Source organism: Xenopus laevis, chromosome 1S (genome assembly GCF_017654675.1).
Source record: "Xenopus laevis strain J_2021 chromosome 1S, Xenopus_laevis_v10.1, whole genome shotgun sequence".
Classification (NCBI taxonomy): Eukaryota; Metazoa; Chordata; class Amphibia; order Anura; family Pipidae; genus Xenopus; species Xenopus laevis.
Window position 1 is genome coordinate 13,673,407 of NC_054372.1, and position 19,091 is coordinate 13,692,497.

Genomic DNA, 19,091 nt, shown 5'->3' on the forward strand with positions numbered 1-19,091 from the left:
GTCAAAATATTCCTTCACACTTTTTTTGCTGAAACAAAGTCTCATATCAGCGGGAAATACATTGTTCCATTGATTTTCAATAAAGCTGAAAAGCTTGGCTATTTTAATATACTGGAAAAACAAAGTTGTCATTGACTTCTATGCAACCCCACCAGCTTTTACTTGCTGTGTTTTTTCAGGTGACTTTTTGCAGGGTTTTTTTCTGTAATGAATTCCAATTATTTGTTGTTTCAGAAAATACTCATGTTTTTTTTTTTTTTGCTTCTGTAGTTTTTCTCTGCATCTTCTCAAATTGAGAGAAAAAACTCCAACTCAACTTTTCATACATCAAGGTTATTTATCAAAGTCCTAATTTATTTCAATATTTTCTGCTACAAATCCGATCTGTTTTTTTACACTGAAAATTTGCTTTGAGGGAAAAAGAAAATTAGATTTTCACGATTTTTTCTGATTTTTTATCAGGTTTTCACGATTTTTTCTGATTTTTCACCGAAAACACAGATTTTCGCCCAAAAACTTCTGGGTATTGCATGAAACCCAGCGCACATCGAAAAATCATTGGGACTTCTCCCATTGACTTATATGCAACCTCGACAGGTCTGAGGTTCTGGATTTTCTAATTTGAACTTTCCCATCCTCGGGATTTAATAAATTCCAAAAAATTTGTGATTTTGTATATAAAAAAAAGTGAATTTTTCGTGATTTGCATTCGGAGTTTAGTAAATAACCCCCTTAGTATTGTACAATCCGCAGATGAAGTATTTGTTGGCTTTAGCTTCAGCATTTTGGAATTTGTCAGTCTGTTGTAAAAAATTCATTCAAACTTTCTCCTTTATGAAAAAGTTATATCCCAAAAGCTCCATTTTGAATATATCCACATAAATTATTTATTTTCTTTGCCTGATTTAGCCACTCTTTGACTTGGCCAGACCAGGCTGATCTGATTTTTGATTTGGAGGCCAACCATCAGTTTATATTGTGGGCCTACGTACATCGTTACATAGTTAAATTGGGTTGAAAAAAGACAAAGTCCATCAAGTTCAACCCCTCCAAATGAAAACCCAGCATCCATACACACACCCCTCCCTACTTTTAATTAAAATTCTATATACCCATACCTATACTAACTATAGAGTTTAGTATCACAATAGCCTTTGATATTATGTCTGTCCAAGAAATCATCCAAGTCCCTCTTATAGTCATTAACTGAATCAGCATCACAACATCACCCGGCAGTGCATTCCACAACCTCACTGTCCTGACTGTGATGAACCCCCTACGTTGCTTCAAATGAAAGTTCTTTTCTTCTAGTCTAAAGGGGAGGCCTCTGGTACGGGGATCCACTTTATGGGTAAAAAGGTCCCCTGCCATTTGTCTATAATGTCCTCTAATGTACTTGTAAAGTGTAATCATGTCCCCTCGCAAGCGCCTTTTTTCCAGGGAAAACAACCCCAACCTTGTCAGTCTCCCCTCATAATTTAACTCTTCCCTCCCTCTAACCAGTTTAGTTGCACTTAGTCTCTGCACTCTCTCCAGCTCATTTATATCCCTCTTAAGGACTGGAGTCCAAAACTGCCCCCATACTCGAGATGAGGCCTCACCAGGGACCTATAAAGAGGCAGAATTATGTTTTCATCCCTTGAGTTAATGCCCTTTTTTATGCAAGACAGATCTTCTCATTTAAGGAAACTCCCAACACACTGCCATTTAGTGTATAACTTGCATTTATATTATTTTTGCCAAAGTGCATAACCTGCATTTATCAACATTGAACCTCATTTTCCAGTTTGCTGCCCAGTTTTCCAGTTTTGACAAATCACTTTGCAAAGTGGCAGCATCCTGCATGGAACCTATAGTTCTGCACAATTTAGTATCATCTGCACAAATAGAAACAGTACTTTCAATGGCCACCTCCAGGTCATTAATAAACAAGTTGAAAAGCAAAGGACCTAGTACAGAGCCCTGCGGTACTCCACTTACAACACTGGTCCAATTAGAAAATGTTCCATTTACCAGCACTCTTTGTAGATCCATCAATTGAGGACAATGCTGTCCTCTCACAATGGAGTTTTGAAACTGCCCAAGTTTTGGCAAAATATAAGTCCTGTAGGCTCTTTTGGCAGCCCAAAATACAAGCTGAAAAGTTATGTTTTATAGGAATGTGTATGACCAGATTGAGGCAACCAAGCCAATCTGCTCAGGTCCTTCTGTCTACATGACAAATTTACTTCTTATTGACTGTCTTCTTTATGTCTCTTACTGCCAGGATCTCAGGGTTTGTGCTCCAATACAGAAAACTCATTGAGTCTAAATAGTGTTGTATTTCAATACAAGACTTCACCCTGTCATGATCATCAATGATCCATGAGATGTTAGAAACCAGAGAGCAAAGATATTTGGAATTTCAAAAACATAAAAATTGTTGCATTTTTTCCCCAGGTTTTTATCTGAGCTTGTTATTTTATTGAATGAAATGTTTATTTCTCATGTTGCAGGGGGTGGTGGCAAGAGAAACGGACGCAGTAAGAAATGGAAGGAAATGCTAAGGCTGCCGCACATCAGCCAATGTGAAGAACTTCGACATACAGTTGGTGAGTTCTGTAAACACCCGCTCTGTTTTATAAACAGCTCTAGAACCATCATTGCCAGAAGAGTTCAATAAAGTGTCAGTGGCCTCTAAATTCGATAGGATTAGGCACTTTCCCACGTTCCAAGTCCAAACAGAACAATAGAACAGATTTATTTAAAGCACTTCCTAAGAACAGTCCTCTTACTAGATACTTGGTAATTAAGATGGACCATATTTATTGCTAGTGATCTGGGCTTGAGAATGAGTTGGCCTGAAACAGAATGATCATGTGCTCATACAGTAACTTCAGGCTCTTCGTATTTGGATTTATAAGAGGGAGTTGAAGCTTTGATGTTACTTGGTTTGTTTGAGGAATTGTCCTCTTGCGCAGAATCCCAGAAAAATGATGCCAGTTTGTTAATATGTACTGGACAAATGGAGAAGGCACTATGGTAGCTCCTAGCTGTGGAAATATACAAAAGGAATATATTAACACGTGCCTTTACAACGTAAGTAACATTAAGCAATAGAAAAGAAACAAGGGGCAAATTCACTAAAGGACGAAGCGCCTAACGCTAGCGTTAATTCGCTAGTGTAGCGCATTTTCGTTAATTCGCCGATTCACTAACAGACGCTGGCGTAAATTCGCTAGTGTTACTTCGCACCCTTACGCCTGCCGAATTTGCGCAACGGACGTAACTACACAAATTCACTGACGCGTGCATTTTTCTGAACGCTACCTTTTACGCCAGACTTCCTTCGCCACCTCAGACCAGGCGAAGTGCAATAGAGTAGATAGGGATTGCTTCAAAAAAAGTTACAAATTTTTATAAGTCCCAAAAAATGCTGGCGTTTTTTCTTTTTTTATGGGTGATAGGCTGAAAAAGAAAGAACATTTTTTGGGGGCTCCCCTCCTTCCCCCCTACATTTCCTAACTCATGGCACCTTAACTATACAGTGGGCACATGTGTAGGGCAAAATAAAAATTTAATTTTCTGTTTTGAAGGTTTCCCAGGCTTGTGTAGTGCTGCTACATTTACCTCCATTGTAACTTCAATTTGGCGCTGTATGCAAATTAAGCATTGCTAGCGTAACTTTGCTTTGCTTGGCGAATTAACGATAGTGCAACTTCGCAACCTTACACTTCCCCTGAGCGCAACTTCGGATTTTTGTGAATTTGCATAGCGAAAATACGCCTGGCGAAGGAGACGCTGGCGCAACTACGAATCTTAGTGAATTTGCCCCAAACCATTAACTTGCTTTAAAGGGCACCTGTTGGCTAAAAACATTTTCCCCAACCAAAGGTGCGGGCTAATAGAGAACATTAGAATATGGTGCCCAATACCAATAACTGTACCATTGTACATCAAAAAGAAAAATAAACAAATAATAGAGGGAGAAAGATACTCATGGTTCACCCCAGTCCACGGGTGCAAAAATCCAAACACCAAAAAGTTGTGAGTTTTCTCCGAAAGTAAAGAGCAAAAATTATGTTTAAATTTCAGATCGTTTATTAGGACATACAGATAACAGCCTAATGCGTTTCATACTCACTTCGGCACTTACGCTGCCTATGACTAATTGCCCCAGTAAGTACAAAACGTGTTAGGCTGTTATCTGTATGTCCTAATAAATGATTTGAAATGTAAACATAATTTTTGCTCTTTACTTTCGGAGAAAACTCACAACTGTTTGCTGTTGCGGGCTAATAGTGCCCTCACTCCAGTTGGGGGTAACAGTAGTTTTTGGGTTTTTTTGCACTTCGTACCTACTGGGGCACTTACTCAATGGCTGCCTTATGCGTAAGTGCCCCTGTAAGTACGAAATGCGTTAGGTGGTTATCTGTATGTTCTAATAAATGATTTGAACTTTTAAATATCATTTTTGGTTGTTTCTTTCGGAGAAAACTAACAACTTTTTGCTTTTGCGAGCTAATAGAGCCCTTGCTCCCCTTGGGGGTAACAGTAGTTTCTGTTTTTTTTTTTTAAATTGTCACCCTGCCAGCGCTAGGCCACCCGCACCAAGAGGGAGCTCCCAGCATGAGCGGCCATGTTGGGGCACACGCATGCATATAATGACCAAATGCCGCAACATGCTCATTATTTGCATGTAAGTGCTGCCGGGGGGCAATTTAAAAAAAAAAACTAGTGTTACCCCCAACTGGAGTGCTCTATTCACCCACACCTTTGGTTGGGGATAACATTTTGGCCCAACAGGTGCCCTGTAAGGCATTAAAACGCTCCCAAAACCCTTGTTATATGAAATCTGAGTCAGTAACACCTTCAAGGGAGGACAAAGGGGAAATGTTTATACAGCCTCTGTAATATTTGCATTTGATAATTGCAGGGAAGATTATTATGATCCTTTATTTATATAGTGTCAGCATGTTGGACGTTACAGAGATTGTTCATTGCTCACATCAGTCCCTGCCCCAGTGGAGCTTACATATACGATAAAACAATAAAGAAATCATTGTCCATGGGACAAGCCTGAAAGATAAATATATCTTTCATAATATTTACATTTTGCTTTGTTTATAATCCTATATTCTATAATGATTCACATGGCTCTAATAGGGTAACGGCATATTGAAATCGTGGCGACTTTTTCATTATTGCCTTAAAAAGCCAATATATATATATATATATATATATATATATATATATGTATGTAGAAAGCTGACGCACACTGGGATTTCTCAAAAATAAATCATATTTTATTGGATCGATCCAATAAAATATGATTTATTTTTGAGAAATCCCAGTGTGCGTCAGCTTTCTACATACATATACAAAAAAATTTTCTGACTAGCACCTGGGTCTCTGCTCCAGTAGGTGTGTGCCGCAGCCCTTTTACATTTATTTATATATATATATATATATATCTTGAATCAAACGCTTGCACTCTGAACCTTACCATAAACGTGGGTGCAGTGGCGTAACTAGATATTACTGGGCCCCACAGCAAATCATTTTTCAGGCCCCCAAAATGTTTAGAGGTTGACTTGTTTCTCCAATATTTATTGAAATTGTATATGAATTAGGGCCTCATGGGGCCCCTATACCTCCTGGGCCCCCCTGCAGCCACAGGGTCTGCTTCCTCTATAGTTACGCCCCTGCGTGGGTGCAGGGTCAAAGTATTTATATATAGTTCAAGAGGACCCGCACTCCATGGTTAGTGAACCAACAATATTTTTATTGTTCAAACTTGTGCATCCAACGTTTCGACCTACATTAGGGCCTTTATCAAGCGTTTATCGTTGGATGCACAAGTTTGAAAAATAAAAATATTGTTGGTTCACTAACCATGGAGTGCGCGTCCTCTTGAACTATATATATATATATATATATATATATATATATATATATATATATATATATATATATATATATATATATATATATATATATATATATATATACACACACACATGGGACCTGTTAACCAGAATGCTCGGGACCTGGGGTTTTCTGGATATTGGATCTTTCCGTAATTTGGATCTTCATATCTTAAGTCTACTAGAAAATCATGTAAACATTAAATAAACCCAATAGGCTGGTTTTTCTTCCAATAGTGATTAATTATATCTTATCAAAGTGCTATTTTAGTATTACAGAGAAAAAGGAAATCATTTTTAAAAATCTGGATAATTTGATTATAATTTGAGTCTATGGGAGACAGCCTATCTGTAATTCAGAATGGATTACGGGTTTCCGGACAATGGATCCCATACCAATATATATATATATATACACACACACACACCACCAGGAAGGCCAGCACTCTCGTATAAAGTGTTCATATGCCTGGGTGCACAATCAGTGAATCATTTCCATTCCAAAAGGATCAGCACTCACGGACATAAAAATGTGAAGAACAGCATAAGACTAACGTTTCGGCTCCATCAGAAGCCTTCCTCAAAGTGCCAAAACTAATTCAGATCATGTCTTATAACTAGTAACTGGCGGGAAACAACAGCTGTAACACGTAATCAGCGTCATTAACAAACACTAATAGAATTATATTATACACCATTCTATATTGAAATCACATTGCTATATCTAAAAAAACAGTAACTTGTGCTGTGGATTCTTAACATAAGCAAGGATTAAAACCAAACCACAAACTACGGAATTTTATAGACACCTAACCTTTTACCATAAATATAAAGGGAAACAATTTCACTAAAAATGTTGATTTGGGGGCCGATTCACTAACTTCGAGTGAAGGATTCGAAGTAAAAACATTTCGAAGTTTTTTTTGGGCTACTTCGACCATCGAATGGGCTACTTCGACCTTCGACTACGACTTTGAATCGAAGGATTCGTATTAAAAATCGTTCGAATATTGGACCATTCGATAGTCGAAGTACTGTCTCTAAAAAAAACTTCGACCCCCTAGTTCGCCATCTAAAAGCTACCGAAGTCAATGTTACCCTATGGGGAAGGTCGCAAAAAAGAAAAACTTACACTCGCACACCCTGGCCGTCCGAAGTCACACGAGTTCCAGGTGCTAGATGTTAGAGGAATTGGACAACCTCAAAAGCAGTGTAGATACAAGACACACCAGCACAACATGGATAATTCTAGCAGGATTTAACCTTGCTCGTTTATTTGCGGAAGCAACGTTTCGGGGCGGTCCCCATAGGCTTTCCTAACTTTTTTTGATCGAAGGATATTCCTTCGATCGTTGGATTAAAATCCTTCGAATCGTTCGTTTCGAAGGATTTATTCGTTCGATTCAAAGGATTCAATCGTTCGATCGAAGGAATTATCCTTTCGAACTATCTGCGCTAAATCCTTCGACTTCGATATTCGAAGTCGAAGGATTTTAATTCCTAGTCGAATATCGAGGGTTAATTAACCCTCGATATTCAACCCTAAGTGAATCGGCCCCTAAAAGGAGGTTTTTGGGTAACGGATAACGGATCCATGTATAGCAATACGTGCAGATTAGTAATGTGCGGGCCGACCCAATACCCGTGGCACCCGCGGGTTTACCCGCTAGTCGGGCAGGTTCGGATCGACCTCGCACTGCACCAGGTTCTGGTTTTATAGTCTCGCGTCTGCTTGCCCAGTCCTTTTTGTGACGTCATTGTGACGTCTTCGGCGGGGCGGGTCTATAAAAGGACGCCGGAAGCGTGGGTGCGGGCTGGAGCAGGGCGGGTTAGGGTCGGGTGCGGGTCAGGAAAACCCTGACCCGAACATCACTAATGCAGATATCTGAATATATCATGGTTTAGGGTAGGCTCCTTAGTACCTTTGCCCCCCAGCACTTCCTAAATGTTTTGTCTGAATGAAAGGGGCCACATGGGAGATTCTTTTGTGCCTCCCCCAGCAGCCCCTTATGAATACATTACTGCTATATAGTGTGTGTCGGCTTACCCAAAGCCCGTGGGTCGGGGGATAGTTCAGGCTGACTTACGCACAAAGCTTGCAGGTTGTGGCTAGATGACGGCTAAACTTCTAGTGCTCCACTTCCGCCTGGATACACTCCTTTTTATATACCCCTTCCGTGACATCACAGTGAGCTGGCACTGGTACATAACTAGGAGTGTGCAGCGGGTTAGGGTTGGGTACTGGTTCTCTAGGGTCACTTTTCTCAACCCACACATCACTTCCACTAAAGCCCAACAGTGCCACCAGACACCAGTAGTTGTGCAGGTCTTTCAGTGTCCTTGGAGTGCAATGGAGTGCACTGTCCCAACACCCATAATACAAACGTGATGAGTTCTTCCTAGCTTGATCTAGTGTTGATCTAACTGGGGAGCTCAGAGATGCAGACAATCTGTATATCCAATATGGACTAAAAGTGGCCATACATTTTTCTCTCCCTAATAACCGATTTCAGTTCGATCCGTCAAATAAGGTTTGTGGGCAATGAACAATCGTGCATCCGATTTTTTGTCCGACAATGGTCAGATAATCAATCAGTCAGGTTAGAAGATTTTCATTGTTCATTGTCCAATTGTTTGCAGGGCCAAGCAGGCGGCTACCCATAGTTTTCCTGACTTCAACTAAACAATATCGCTTGAAATGGTCTTTTTAGTTGATGGACAAATCATACTTTCAAACGATTGTTTCAGGTCTTCAGGTCTGTTAAGTTTGGTCTTAAGATAACGATAAAATCTTTTAAAAAAGATGGCCACCTTTACTCAAGAATTATTGATTTGGGTTAGTAAATCCGTAGAAACCTATGAAAATGTTGGGCAACTGTGAAACAGCAGCAAGATAAGAAATAATGAATGTGAGAAATGAATTGCAAAACACAAAATGTAAGAAATTGTTTTGTTATTTGTGACATTTGAGATGAGTTGAGTAAAAACTAGAAGGTTTCCCGTGTAGCTGTTCAATGCATAACTCCCAACTGTCCTGCTAGAAGGGCACCGCTCGGCATGCGCACATGGCGCTACGCACATGCGCGCCGAAGGAAAAAAAATTTCTTGTATAAAATGATTGAGAAAAGGGTCTGGCCTGGCCAGGGCCCATAAAGGGTCGGGGCCCACCTGTTTTTTTCCCGGTATCCCGCCAGGCCAGTCCGACACTGCGACTTTCTCTTTGATCTCCTGCACTGAACAGCCAGAAAAAGATTCAAAGTTTCTAAAACTTAATAGGTTTTTGCCAGAGAGCCCAGAATACATGCAGGATACATTTGTAACAATTTAAGATCAGCAAAGAAACAATTGAAACAATTTAAGATAAACAGGTGGAACTGTAAATCACAAAGGGCAAGTCAACCTACGTTAGCAAAACTGTAATCACACATAAAAACTGACCCTAAAACCTCCAGAAATGTGTTGAAACTTTCCATAACCTGCCAAATTTTGTAAAAGGAACATGGTAATTAGGGTGTTGGGAGGCATGTCAATGTTTTGTATGATATTTGGGCTAGAAGACTGCGTCAGACATTTTTTTTTAGAAACAAACACCACTGTATGCCAGTAACAGTTTGGTGCTGTAATTAGTTTGACATGTTGTGTGTGCAGAGTTTTCTTGCATGTTGTTTTATTGTTTGTGGTGGTGTAAGGTTTCCAGTTAACACACGGGCACAGATCAGAGGGGAAAAAGACTGGAATGCTCTGCTTGTGAGAGCAGCTGTGTTTCTTATTGGGTGCACTTGGCATTTCTCTGCCCGAAAGTTATGGTATGTCCCAAACTTTCCAATCTTTATCTGCCTCCAGCAATCCCCACCACTTACCAGGTTCTGCAGTTTGGGGCTGTTAAGGGAGCTAGCACACGGGCAGATTCGGGGAGATTTAGTCGCCTCGCAACTAATCGCCTCTTCTGCGGGGCGACAATCTCCCTGAACTGCCTTCACCCTCACGAGGAGACTTCGGGCAACTTCGGAAATTGAAGCGCCGCAAGGTCATTGGCACTGGCGTTTTCTCATTATAGCAGGCGGAAGGCAGTTCGGGGAGATTGTCGGCCCACAGAAGAGATTAGTTGCCAGGCAACTAAATCTCCCCGTCCCCGAATCTACCCGTGTGCTAAAGCCCTAAACAGTTTGTTTTCTTAGTGCAGTTCAAAGTGCAAAAAACAGACTGAAGCCTCCATGTTTTTACATACTGCCCCATGCACAGCTTCCACATTACCAAGTTCTTGCACTTCAGAATGAATACAGTGCTGTCTGCATTTTAAAAATCTCAAGTCCGGACTGAGAATTAAAATAGGTCCTGACATTTCAGATACACAGAGGCCCAATCAGCCCACATAGAGGCCCAAACAGCCCCCACCAGCCCACTAAATACTGACTTTCTATGGGACCTTATAGCAGCCCCTCTGGCATTTGCCAGAAACCACAGATAAGCCAGTCCGGGCCTGCCCTCCATCCTACATGCTATTGGTGCAAGTTTCTGAGCATAGCAATGACCCAGAAGTGCCATGATAAAGGAGAACTGATCCCCCTCCCAAAAACATACATCCATAACCAGGTCTTTGCACTTCAGAATGAATACAGTGCTGTCTGCATTTTGAAACTCTGTATTCATGTATTCATCCTACCCCCATCCTACATGGTCTTGGTGCTAGTTTCTGAGCATAGCAATTAGGGATGCGCTGAATCCAGGATTCGATTCCGGATTCAGCCAGGATTTGGCCTTTTTCAGCAGGATTCGGATTCAGAGAAATCCTTCTGCCCAGCAGACTGAATCCAAAACCTAATTTGCATATGCAAATTAGGGGAGGGAAAACGCTTTATTTTTGTCACAAAACAAGGAAGTAAAAAATTCTTCCCTGTCCCACCCCTAATTTCCATATGCAGATTGGGATTCGGATTTGGTTCGATATTTGGCTGAATATTTCGTGAAGGATTCGGGGGGGTTGGCCGAATACAAAATAGTGGATTCCGTGCATCCCTAATAGCAATGACCCAGAACGCATGTGCCGTGATAAAGGAGAACTGACTTCCCCCTCCCCACAAACATACATTCACTGCCCTCCACAAGCCCCTTTTCCGCAGAGTTTATTACAGGAAAAGTGTCCTTGTTTGTAAAGCTGATCTATAGATGCAGAGTTGTGCAGCAGAGTTCACGGGCGCAATTTTTTGTATTTTGGGTTTTCTTCGGATCAGTTTGCTGACACAGAGCTTACAGGGAGGGGGCTAATTGAGGGCAACGGGTAGGGGCTCTTGTCTGTAGCGGGTTTTATTCTCCTTTAATGAGCATTAAACTGCACCCTTTTTTTATTGTGTGCTTTTACAGAGCAAAAAGCCAAGCCCTGGTTCTTCATAAGTAAGTGTGCAACTGTGTGCCCACGGATCTCTTTGCAGAAAATGACAACGCTGTTCTACGCAAACAGAATGGTGTAACTATTGTGATACTATACCTATAAATACTTTGTGTGTCTAAGGACAGACCAGTTTTTTTGGAGACCCACTCCCCTACTGCAATGAATAAGTTGAGTGCCTTCATTCCTCCCTCATGCACATTTTCTCCGTTGGTAAATGAATAAGCGGACACATCTGTTTCTGTGCCGATCTCTCTCTTATCCTCCAATTACTCCGCTGCTCAGTAAAGTCCTTGCGTCATTCGTGTTTATAAGCTGACATATCTATAAAAGCATATGCTTGGCTACAGATGTTAACTTGTAAAAAAAATATGCGCTGCGGTTACAACTGAGAGCCTTCTGTTGTGTGAACTTGCACACAAACCATGGTTTGCATTTACTCTGGGTGCACACTTCTCTCTTTTTTTTTTCTCTTTCCTCTTTTTTTTTTTCTTCTTTGCTTTTGTGGAGGGATTAATTTGGTGGAAATATTTGACCTTACACTTGGCATCTGTCTGGGCCGATAACAAAAAAAAACCCACCATTACTCATGCATTCAAGCCAGAAAAAAAAGATATAGAAGCTGACGGCTAAGGAGAATTTACTGTGCCAAAATGTTTCGCTGTAAGTTATAGAGGTAACGTGCCCTGTTGCTATATGGCTGGTGGTGGCTTTTTGCAACAAATTTATCGGGTTTATTTTTACTAGTCTAACACTTTTGTTACTCCCAAACCCCTGTGTTATCATTATCATTTCCCATAATTGATACTGTCATGGGGTTAGCAAAAACGTTTACTGGAAAAAAGCTAGGAATGCACCGAATCCAGGATTCGTGCGGGATTCGGATTCGGCTGAGTCCTTCTGCCCGTCTGAATCAAATCCTAATTTGCATATGCAAATTAGGGGGTTGGGATGGAAATCACATACACTTTTGTTACTCCCAAACTCATGTGTTATCAGTATCATTCCCCATAATTGATACTACTCACCACTGTCATGGGGTTAGCAAAAACGTTTGCTGAAAAAAGTTAGGGATGCACCGAATCCAGGATTCGTGCGGGATTCGGATTCGGCTGAGTCCTTCTGCGTGTCTGAATCCAGGATTCGGTTTGGGATTCAGTGGGATTCGGATTCTGCCCTGGTTGAACGGAATCCTAATTTGCTTATGCAAATTAGGGGGTGGGGAGGGAAATCTCATGACTTTTCGACACAAAAAAAGGAAGTAAAAATGTTTCCCCCTTCCTACCCCTAATTTGCATGTGCAAATTCAGACTTGGTTCGGTATTCGGCCGAATCTTTTGTGAAAAATTCGGGGGTTTGGCCAAATCCAAAATAGTGGATTCGGTGCATCCCTCAAAAAAGCACACAGCACTGAAGTATTAAAGGGAGCAAGAAATGCAGTATCTTCCAGATTGGATCCCATAAAGCAGTGATCCCCAACCAGTAGCTCGCGAGCAACATGTTGCTCTCCAACCCTTTGGATGTTGCTCTCAGTGGCATCAAAGCAGGTGCTTTTATTTGAATTCCAGGCTTGGAAGCAAGTTTTAAATGCTTAATAGCTTCGAATAGTGCCAAATAGAGTCTCCTGTAGGCCGCCTGTCCACATAAGGGCTACCAAATGGCCAATCACAGCACTTATTTGGCAGCGCAAGGGACTTTTTCATGTTTGTGTTGCTCCCCAAATCTTTTTATATTTGAATGTGGCTCACGCATTAAAAAGGTTGGGGACCACTGCCATAAAGTATAAACATGGGCGGCACTTGCTACTGTCTGACATGTATCAGACACCCCTATGATTAAGGACAGAGATGCCCAAAACATGTCAGGTAGTAGCAGCTGCTGCTCATGTAGGGTTGTCACCTTTGCTGGGGCCAGAAAAGGGGCAGGGTGGCTGGGGGATGACTTCAGAGATGGGGTAGGACCGGTGACATCAGGGGCAGGACTGATGATGTGACAACCAGCAATTGGCTGATCGCTATGTCATTATTTTCAATGTCCTCTCCGGATTACCTAATTTAGTTTGACCCCGACAGCCCTTCCAAATTCCAGACTGTCCGGGTGAAATCTATACAGGTGGCACAGATGGTACAGTACCATGACCAGGCAACACGGCATAAATGCAAATATGCATCTACATGTACAGGTATGGGACCTGTTATCCAGAATGCTCAGGACCTGGGGTTTTACAGATAACGGATTTTTCTGTAGTTTGGATCTTCATAATTTAAGTCTACTAGAAAATCATGTAAACATTTAATAAACCCAATAGGCTGGTTTTGCTTCCAATAAGGATTAATTATATCTTAGTTGGGATCAAGTACAAGCGACTGTTTTATTATTACCGGTAAACAGAAAAAGGAAATCATTTTTAAAATACTGGATTATTTGGATAAAATGGAGTCTATGGGAGACCACATTTCCGTAATTCGGAGTTTCTGGATTACGGGTTACCGGATAATGGATCCCATACCTGTACACCACCTCAGTGTAATCCATTGAAAGGCACAAGTTCGGGCTGATATAAAGTTGATGGCATTAAACTGGTATAAAAGCATTAATTAAACCCAATAGGCTGGTTTTGCTTCCAATAAGGAATAATACTCTTAGTTGGGATCAAGAACAAGCTACTGTTTTAATTTAATTTAATATTACAGAAAAAAAAAGTAATAATTTTTAAGCATTTGGATTATTTTGATAAAATGGAGTCTATCAGAGACAGCCATTTTGTAATTCGGAGCATTCTGGAAACCGGGTTTCCATATAACTGATCCCATACCTGTACTGAGATTGTGTCTTGCTTGGACGTGAACCAATGCTTTAGACCTGCGAGACACCAATACTAATCAGTGCCACCGAATTCAAGATAAACTGCTTATAAACAGAGAGAGGCTTAAATCTATAATCCAAAATGAACGCTACATATACGGAGCTACTTTTCCCGGATTACACCCTAAAGCCTCATTAGTTGTAGTTTAATTCCTTCGTTCACATTCTAATAGGTCATTAAGTAACTGTAAATCAGGAGCAGAGGGGGGGGGGGAATAATCTCTTCAACCTGTTTTAGCTTCCCAAATGTTTTGTCAACTGGCATTAGGACATTATTATTGAGGGACCGTCAATCTAGGGTTGATTTACTTTTTAAAAAAAATAAAAGAAAAATTATCCTAAGTCTTGCATGCTTATCAAACAGAGGTTTCAAGGGCAAATACGTTGCTTCAGAATTCAGCCACCCGTTAGAACTCTGGGATAGCCAATCAGAATTAAATTAAAGAAGCTTTCCCTTTGGTCATCTCCCATATGATATCCAAGAGGTTTTTTGCCACACCCCTTTAACACCCAGCCACACCCTGTTACCCAATACCACATCATTGACTGCGAGTCTGCGACCCATGTATAAATTCTACGTCTAACTAATAACTGCATGAAGCTGGCTGAAATACCATGAAGCACTGCCACTACAAACAGTGGAGTAACTATAGAGGAAGAAGACCTCAGAGTTGCAGGGGGGCCCGGATTGTGGGGTCTGCTTCCTTTATAACTAATTAAAAAACCCTCCTTCCCAGCCATTCTTTTACCTGCAGTGAGGAAGGGACATAAGTTGGGGAGTGGTCAGGGCAGAGTCGGGACGTAGGCAGGGCACAGGCGGGACGTAGGCAGGGCACAGGTGGGAAGTAGGCAGGGCAGAGGCAGAATGTGGGCAGAGATGGCAGGGCAGAGAGCTAATGAAAAAAACCCTCCTCCCCAGCCACTCTTTTACCTGCAGCGAGGAAGAGGGACGTAAGTCGGGTAGTGGTCAGGGCAGAGGTGGGACGTAGGCTGGGCAGAGGCGAGATGTGGGCAGGGCATAGGCGGATCATAGGCAGGGCAGAGGCAGGATGTGGGCAGGGCAGAGGCGGGATGTGGGCAGAGAGGGCAGGGCAGAGAGCTAATGAAAAAAACCCTCCCCCCAGCCACTCTTTTACCTGCAGCAAGTAAGGGGGACGTAATTTGCGGAGTGATCAGGGCAGTGGCAGGACGTAGGCAGGGCAGAGGCAAGATGTGGGCAGGGCAGAGGCGGGACATAGGCAGGGCAGAGACGGCATGTAGGAAGGGCAGAGGTGGGACGTAGGCAGGGCAGAGACGGGATGTGGGCAGGGCAGAGACGGGACAGGAGGTGGGCGGAAGGATGGGGATCAGACTCTAGTTACAACACTGGCTACAAATAAATCCTAAATGACTTTCTCTGCTAATTTTCCTGATGAATAAACACAAGCACAATCAACCTTAATCAGACGGAGATCATTTTCTCCATTAGACATACCGGAAACATAAACATCTATCAGCCACTGTGTATTTGAAAAAAAGAACTCGGGGCGTAAAGAATCGCTTTCAAAGTGAATTAATGCTAATGCTTTGGCGATATGTTATGTTAACGTTAATTTAAAGAAAATACACATCGTAAGGGCGTCTTAAGGGGGCTTCATTAAAGGTTTCAAGGAGCTGTTTCATGTTTAAATCATATGTGCAAAAAAATAAATCCTTTGCATTCTTTAAATTGCGTTTATGAAGGACATTGGTTTCTGCTTAATGAATGTTTATGTCAGTTGTGTTTACTTGCCTAATGGCGGCTACGTAAGCACTCGCACAAAAGAAAGAGAATCATTTACCTTTTGGGGACTGAGTGAAACAGAAGAACATTAAACAAATACTGAAAATATAATTGAATACATTCTCCATTTATTGAAATATACAGCTCCAAGCTCAAAACGGTTTAAACCAAATCGAAAGCTGTGCATAATGAGAGCAAGGTTTATTCCAAGCAGCTACCCAATATACATTCATTACTAATTGTCAGTTATTTTTAAGTTATGCTTGCTATTGAAAGTAGGGTTGCCACCAGGCCCGGTGTTTAACAGGACTAGCTGGTAAAATATCAAGAAGAGGCCGGGCCCGGTATTTTAGATTTGCAGTGTATTTGCCGGTAACTTTGTAATAACCAATCAATCCGCCCCCTGCTTTAGCTCCTATACTTCCCTAATCCCCAGCCGATTCCACTCTTCATGACATGCTGTGGCCCCTCAATGTCATGACTCCACCTATTCTACACCACAACCTCGCCTCTTCTACTGCAAGGCCCGCCCCTACCCAGGCACGGTGTGCCCCTACGCAGGCCAGTATTCTTAGGCTAATAAGGTGGCAACCCTAAAACGAAAGTGCTGTGTGCGTGTCCATTCTTTTCACTGCTCGTCCTGACTATGTTCATCAGTGTAGCAGTAGTCCGTTCTCTTCCAGCCAAGAGTCCACTTGGCACAGGGCCTCGCTTGTTAGCTGTAAAGCAGGAGAATCATGGAACTGTGCACTTTTTATAGTACAAGTATAGGATCTTTTATCCAGAATGTTTAGGACCTGTTGTTTTCAGAATAAGAGATGGTTCTGTAATTTGAATCTGCTTACATTAAATCTGCTAAATAATAAGCATTATATAAACCCAATAGGATTGTTTGGCCACTAATAGGGATTCATGCAGCTTGGTGACCATGAAGTGCAAGGTTCTGTTTTATTAATACAGAGAAAAGGGAAATAATTTAAAATGATCTGCTATAAAGGTGTAACTACCTGCCTGGAGTTGAACCAAGGACCTTGTGTTTCTGTGCTTTCTGCATTACCGCTGCTCTATGTGAGTAGACAACTAAAGTCCTTATTCACTCCGATGGCTATGCTTTGTAACTGCAAGTAAGTATGGCTTGCTTTACCTGTTGCCACTCTGTCTACAGGTGATCAGTGTAAGCCAATAGTCTGGCTATAAAACCCCCTGCACTGCACTGACTCATTGCTCAATGTAGTTCTATGTCCTGATAGTTCCTGAAAGTTATTCTCGTCTGATTTTCTGTTCCTGACCTTTGCCTGTTTTTTACCTCGCTGTATTGCTTTCTGAAGCGACCCTTGCCTCTTTGACCAGTTGCGCGCCACTGATTCCGGGCGTACGGAGGGGGGCGGGGGCCCGGCTGCAGTCCCGCGCCAGGGCGCGCCCCCCTCTAGTTACGTTGCTAGATTGGTTTTACCTCGGCCTGTTTATCCTGACTACACTCCTGACTCTGTACGGCACTGTCTGACTGGTACTGACCCAGCCTGTTTATCCTGAGTACGCTCCTGGCTCCTGATTCTGTACTGCACTGTCTGAATGGTACTGTTCCGGCCTGTTTTTTCCTGACTACGCTCCGGGCTCCTGATTCTGAACTGCACTGTCTGACTGGTACAGACCTGGCCTGTTTATCCTGACTACGCTCCTGATTCTGTACTGCACTGTCTGACTGGTACTGTTCCGGCCAGTTTATCCTGAATACGCTCCTGGCTCCTGATTCTGTACTGCACTGTCTGACTGCTACTGACCCAGCCTGTTCCACAACTTAACTCTCTGTTCCCTGTTCCTCCTGCATACGTTACAGTTCCCTTGCCTGCCCAGAACATTCTCTCTGGTCCTCCCGAAGCCATAGGCGGCTGCTATAGGCGGGAGCGTGAGCTGAGGCCTGGACCTTGGGGTGTGTTCTGGGTTTGGGATACCATATGTGACAAAAGGCAGTCTATGGGAGATGGCTGAGACAGTTACTAACTTAAGCACCAGAGCTAGCATATTGAGTTTTAAGTATTAATCAGATTTCATTAATTACATTTAACAGTTGATATAGGGTGTAACATAACCCTCTTCTGTAAAATAGAACAATACTGGAAGTCACCAACAGGTTCCATGTCCATATAAATGTAAGTCTGGAGGACAGGTTATTGCTCAAGAATCTCTGAAGTTACTTCTAATATCGTTATATTTTGAATTACATTATTTATTGAAATTCAGTCATTTTAATGAGTCATGTAATAGAAATGACATCACTAAGCACCATTTCTAAGGATTTAACTTACAAGCTATTCATGACTTTAGTTTAATAAGATTCTTTACTAGATTCTTTAATAGCATCATGGTTGTACTTACTAGGCCACTGGTTAGATCAGAAATGGAGAAGAGGACACCCCCAAAAGTTGTGTAGAACACAAATTAGTGAGAAGGAGAATGATAAAACAGAGAGATAAAGGTGGGAAGGAGAAGAGGAAGTCAAAACAATGAAGTATAAAAGAAATGATAATACTACAAAAAAAAAGGGAAGCGACAGACAAGGTTAATAAAATGAGTAGGGTAGTTAGTGTGACCTGTGCTTAAGGCTTTCTAGTGGGAATTTACCACCTACCCTAGTCCGACACTGTACAACAAGGGTCCCCAACCTTTTTTATTTGTGTGCCTGTCACCCAGACACAAAAATCTGTATAATAAAAGTCCTTTTCTGCAGGGCAGACAATTACTTTCACTTTCCATTCAGCACTTCCTAGATGTCACTGTTCTCACCACATTCCCATTCTCTTCACCATTTAATTGTGTACCCAGGACATGGGGATGGACATCAGGTCCCCCATTCTGGTGCACAAATAAGATTCTGAGATGATACAAGGCTTGTCTTAATAACAGTGTCCACAAAATGGCTCCTGCCTGCTTGTTATAATTATAAATTCCCTGACTCAAGGAAATAAGAAAACAAAATAATTTATATTGTGTAAATAAAGTTCATTTTGCTTGACTAATGTGATAAAATAGGATTTTGAATAATTTTTTTGAGTGACGGGTCACCTTTAAATGTAAAAAATTGTTGGAGAGCAACACAAGCATGTCCATGGGGATGTCAAATAAGGGATGTTACTGACTGTTTGGTAGCCCCTATGTGGACTGGCAGACTACA

The 19,091-nt window shown here is 41.7% G+C and overlaps 1 protein-coding gene across 1 annotated transcript in view; it reads left to right on the plus strand.

Annotated features, from left to right (window-relative positions):
* The window catches only part of grk4.S (G protein-coupled receptor kinase 4 S homeolog), a 168,576-nt gene that overhangs the window by 81,192 nt on the left and 68,293 nt on the right, over positions 1 to 19,091 (plus strand). Inside the window, 1 exon segment of the mRNA NM_001094463.1 lies at positions 2,496 to 2,591. Within this exon segment, the coding sequence (NP_001087932.1) occupies positions 2,496 to 2,591 (96 nt within the window).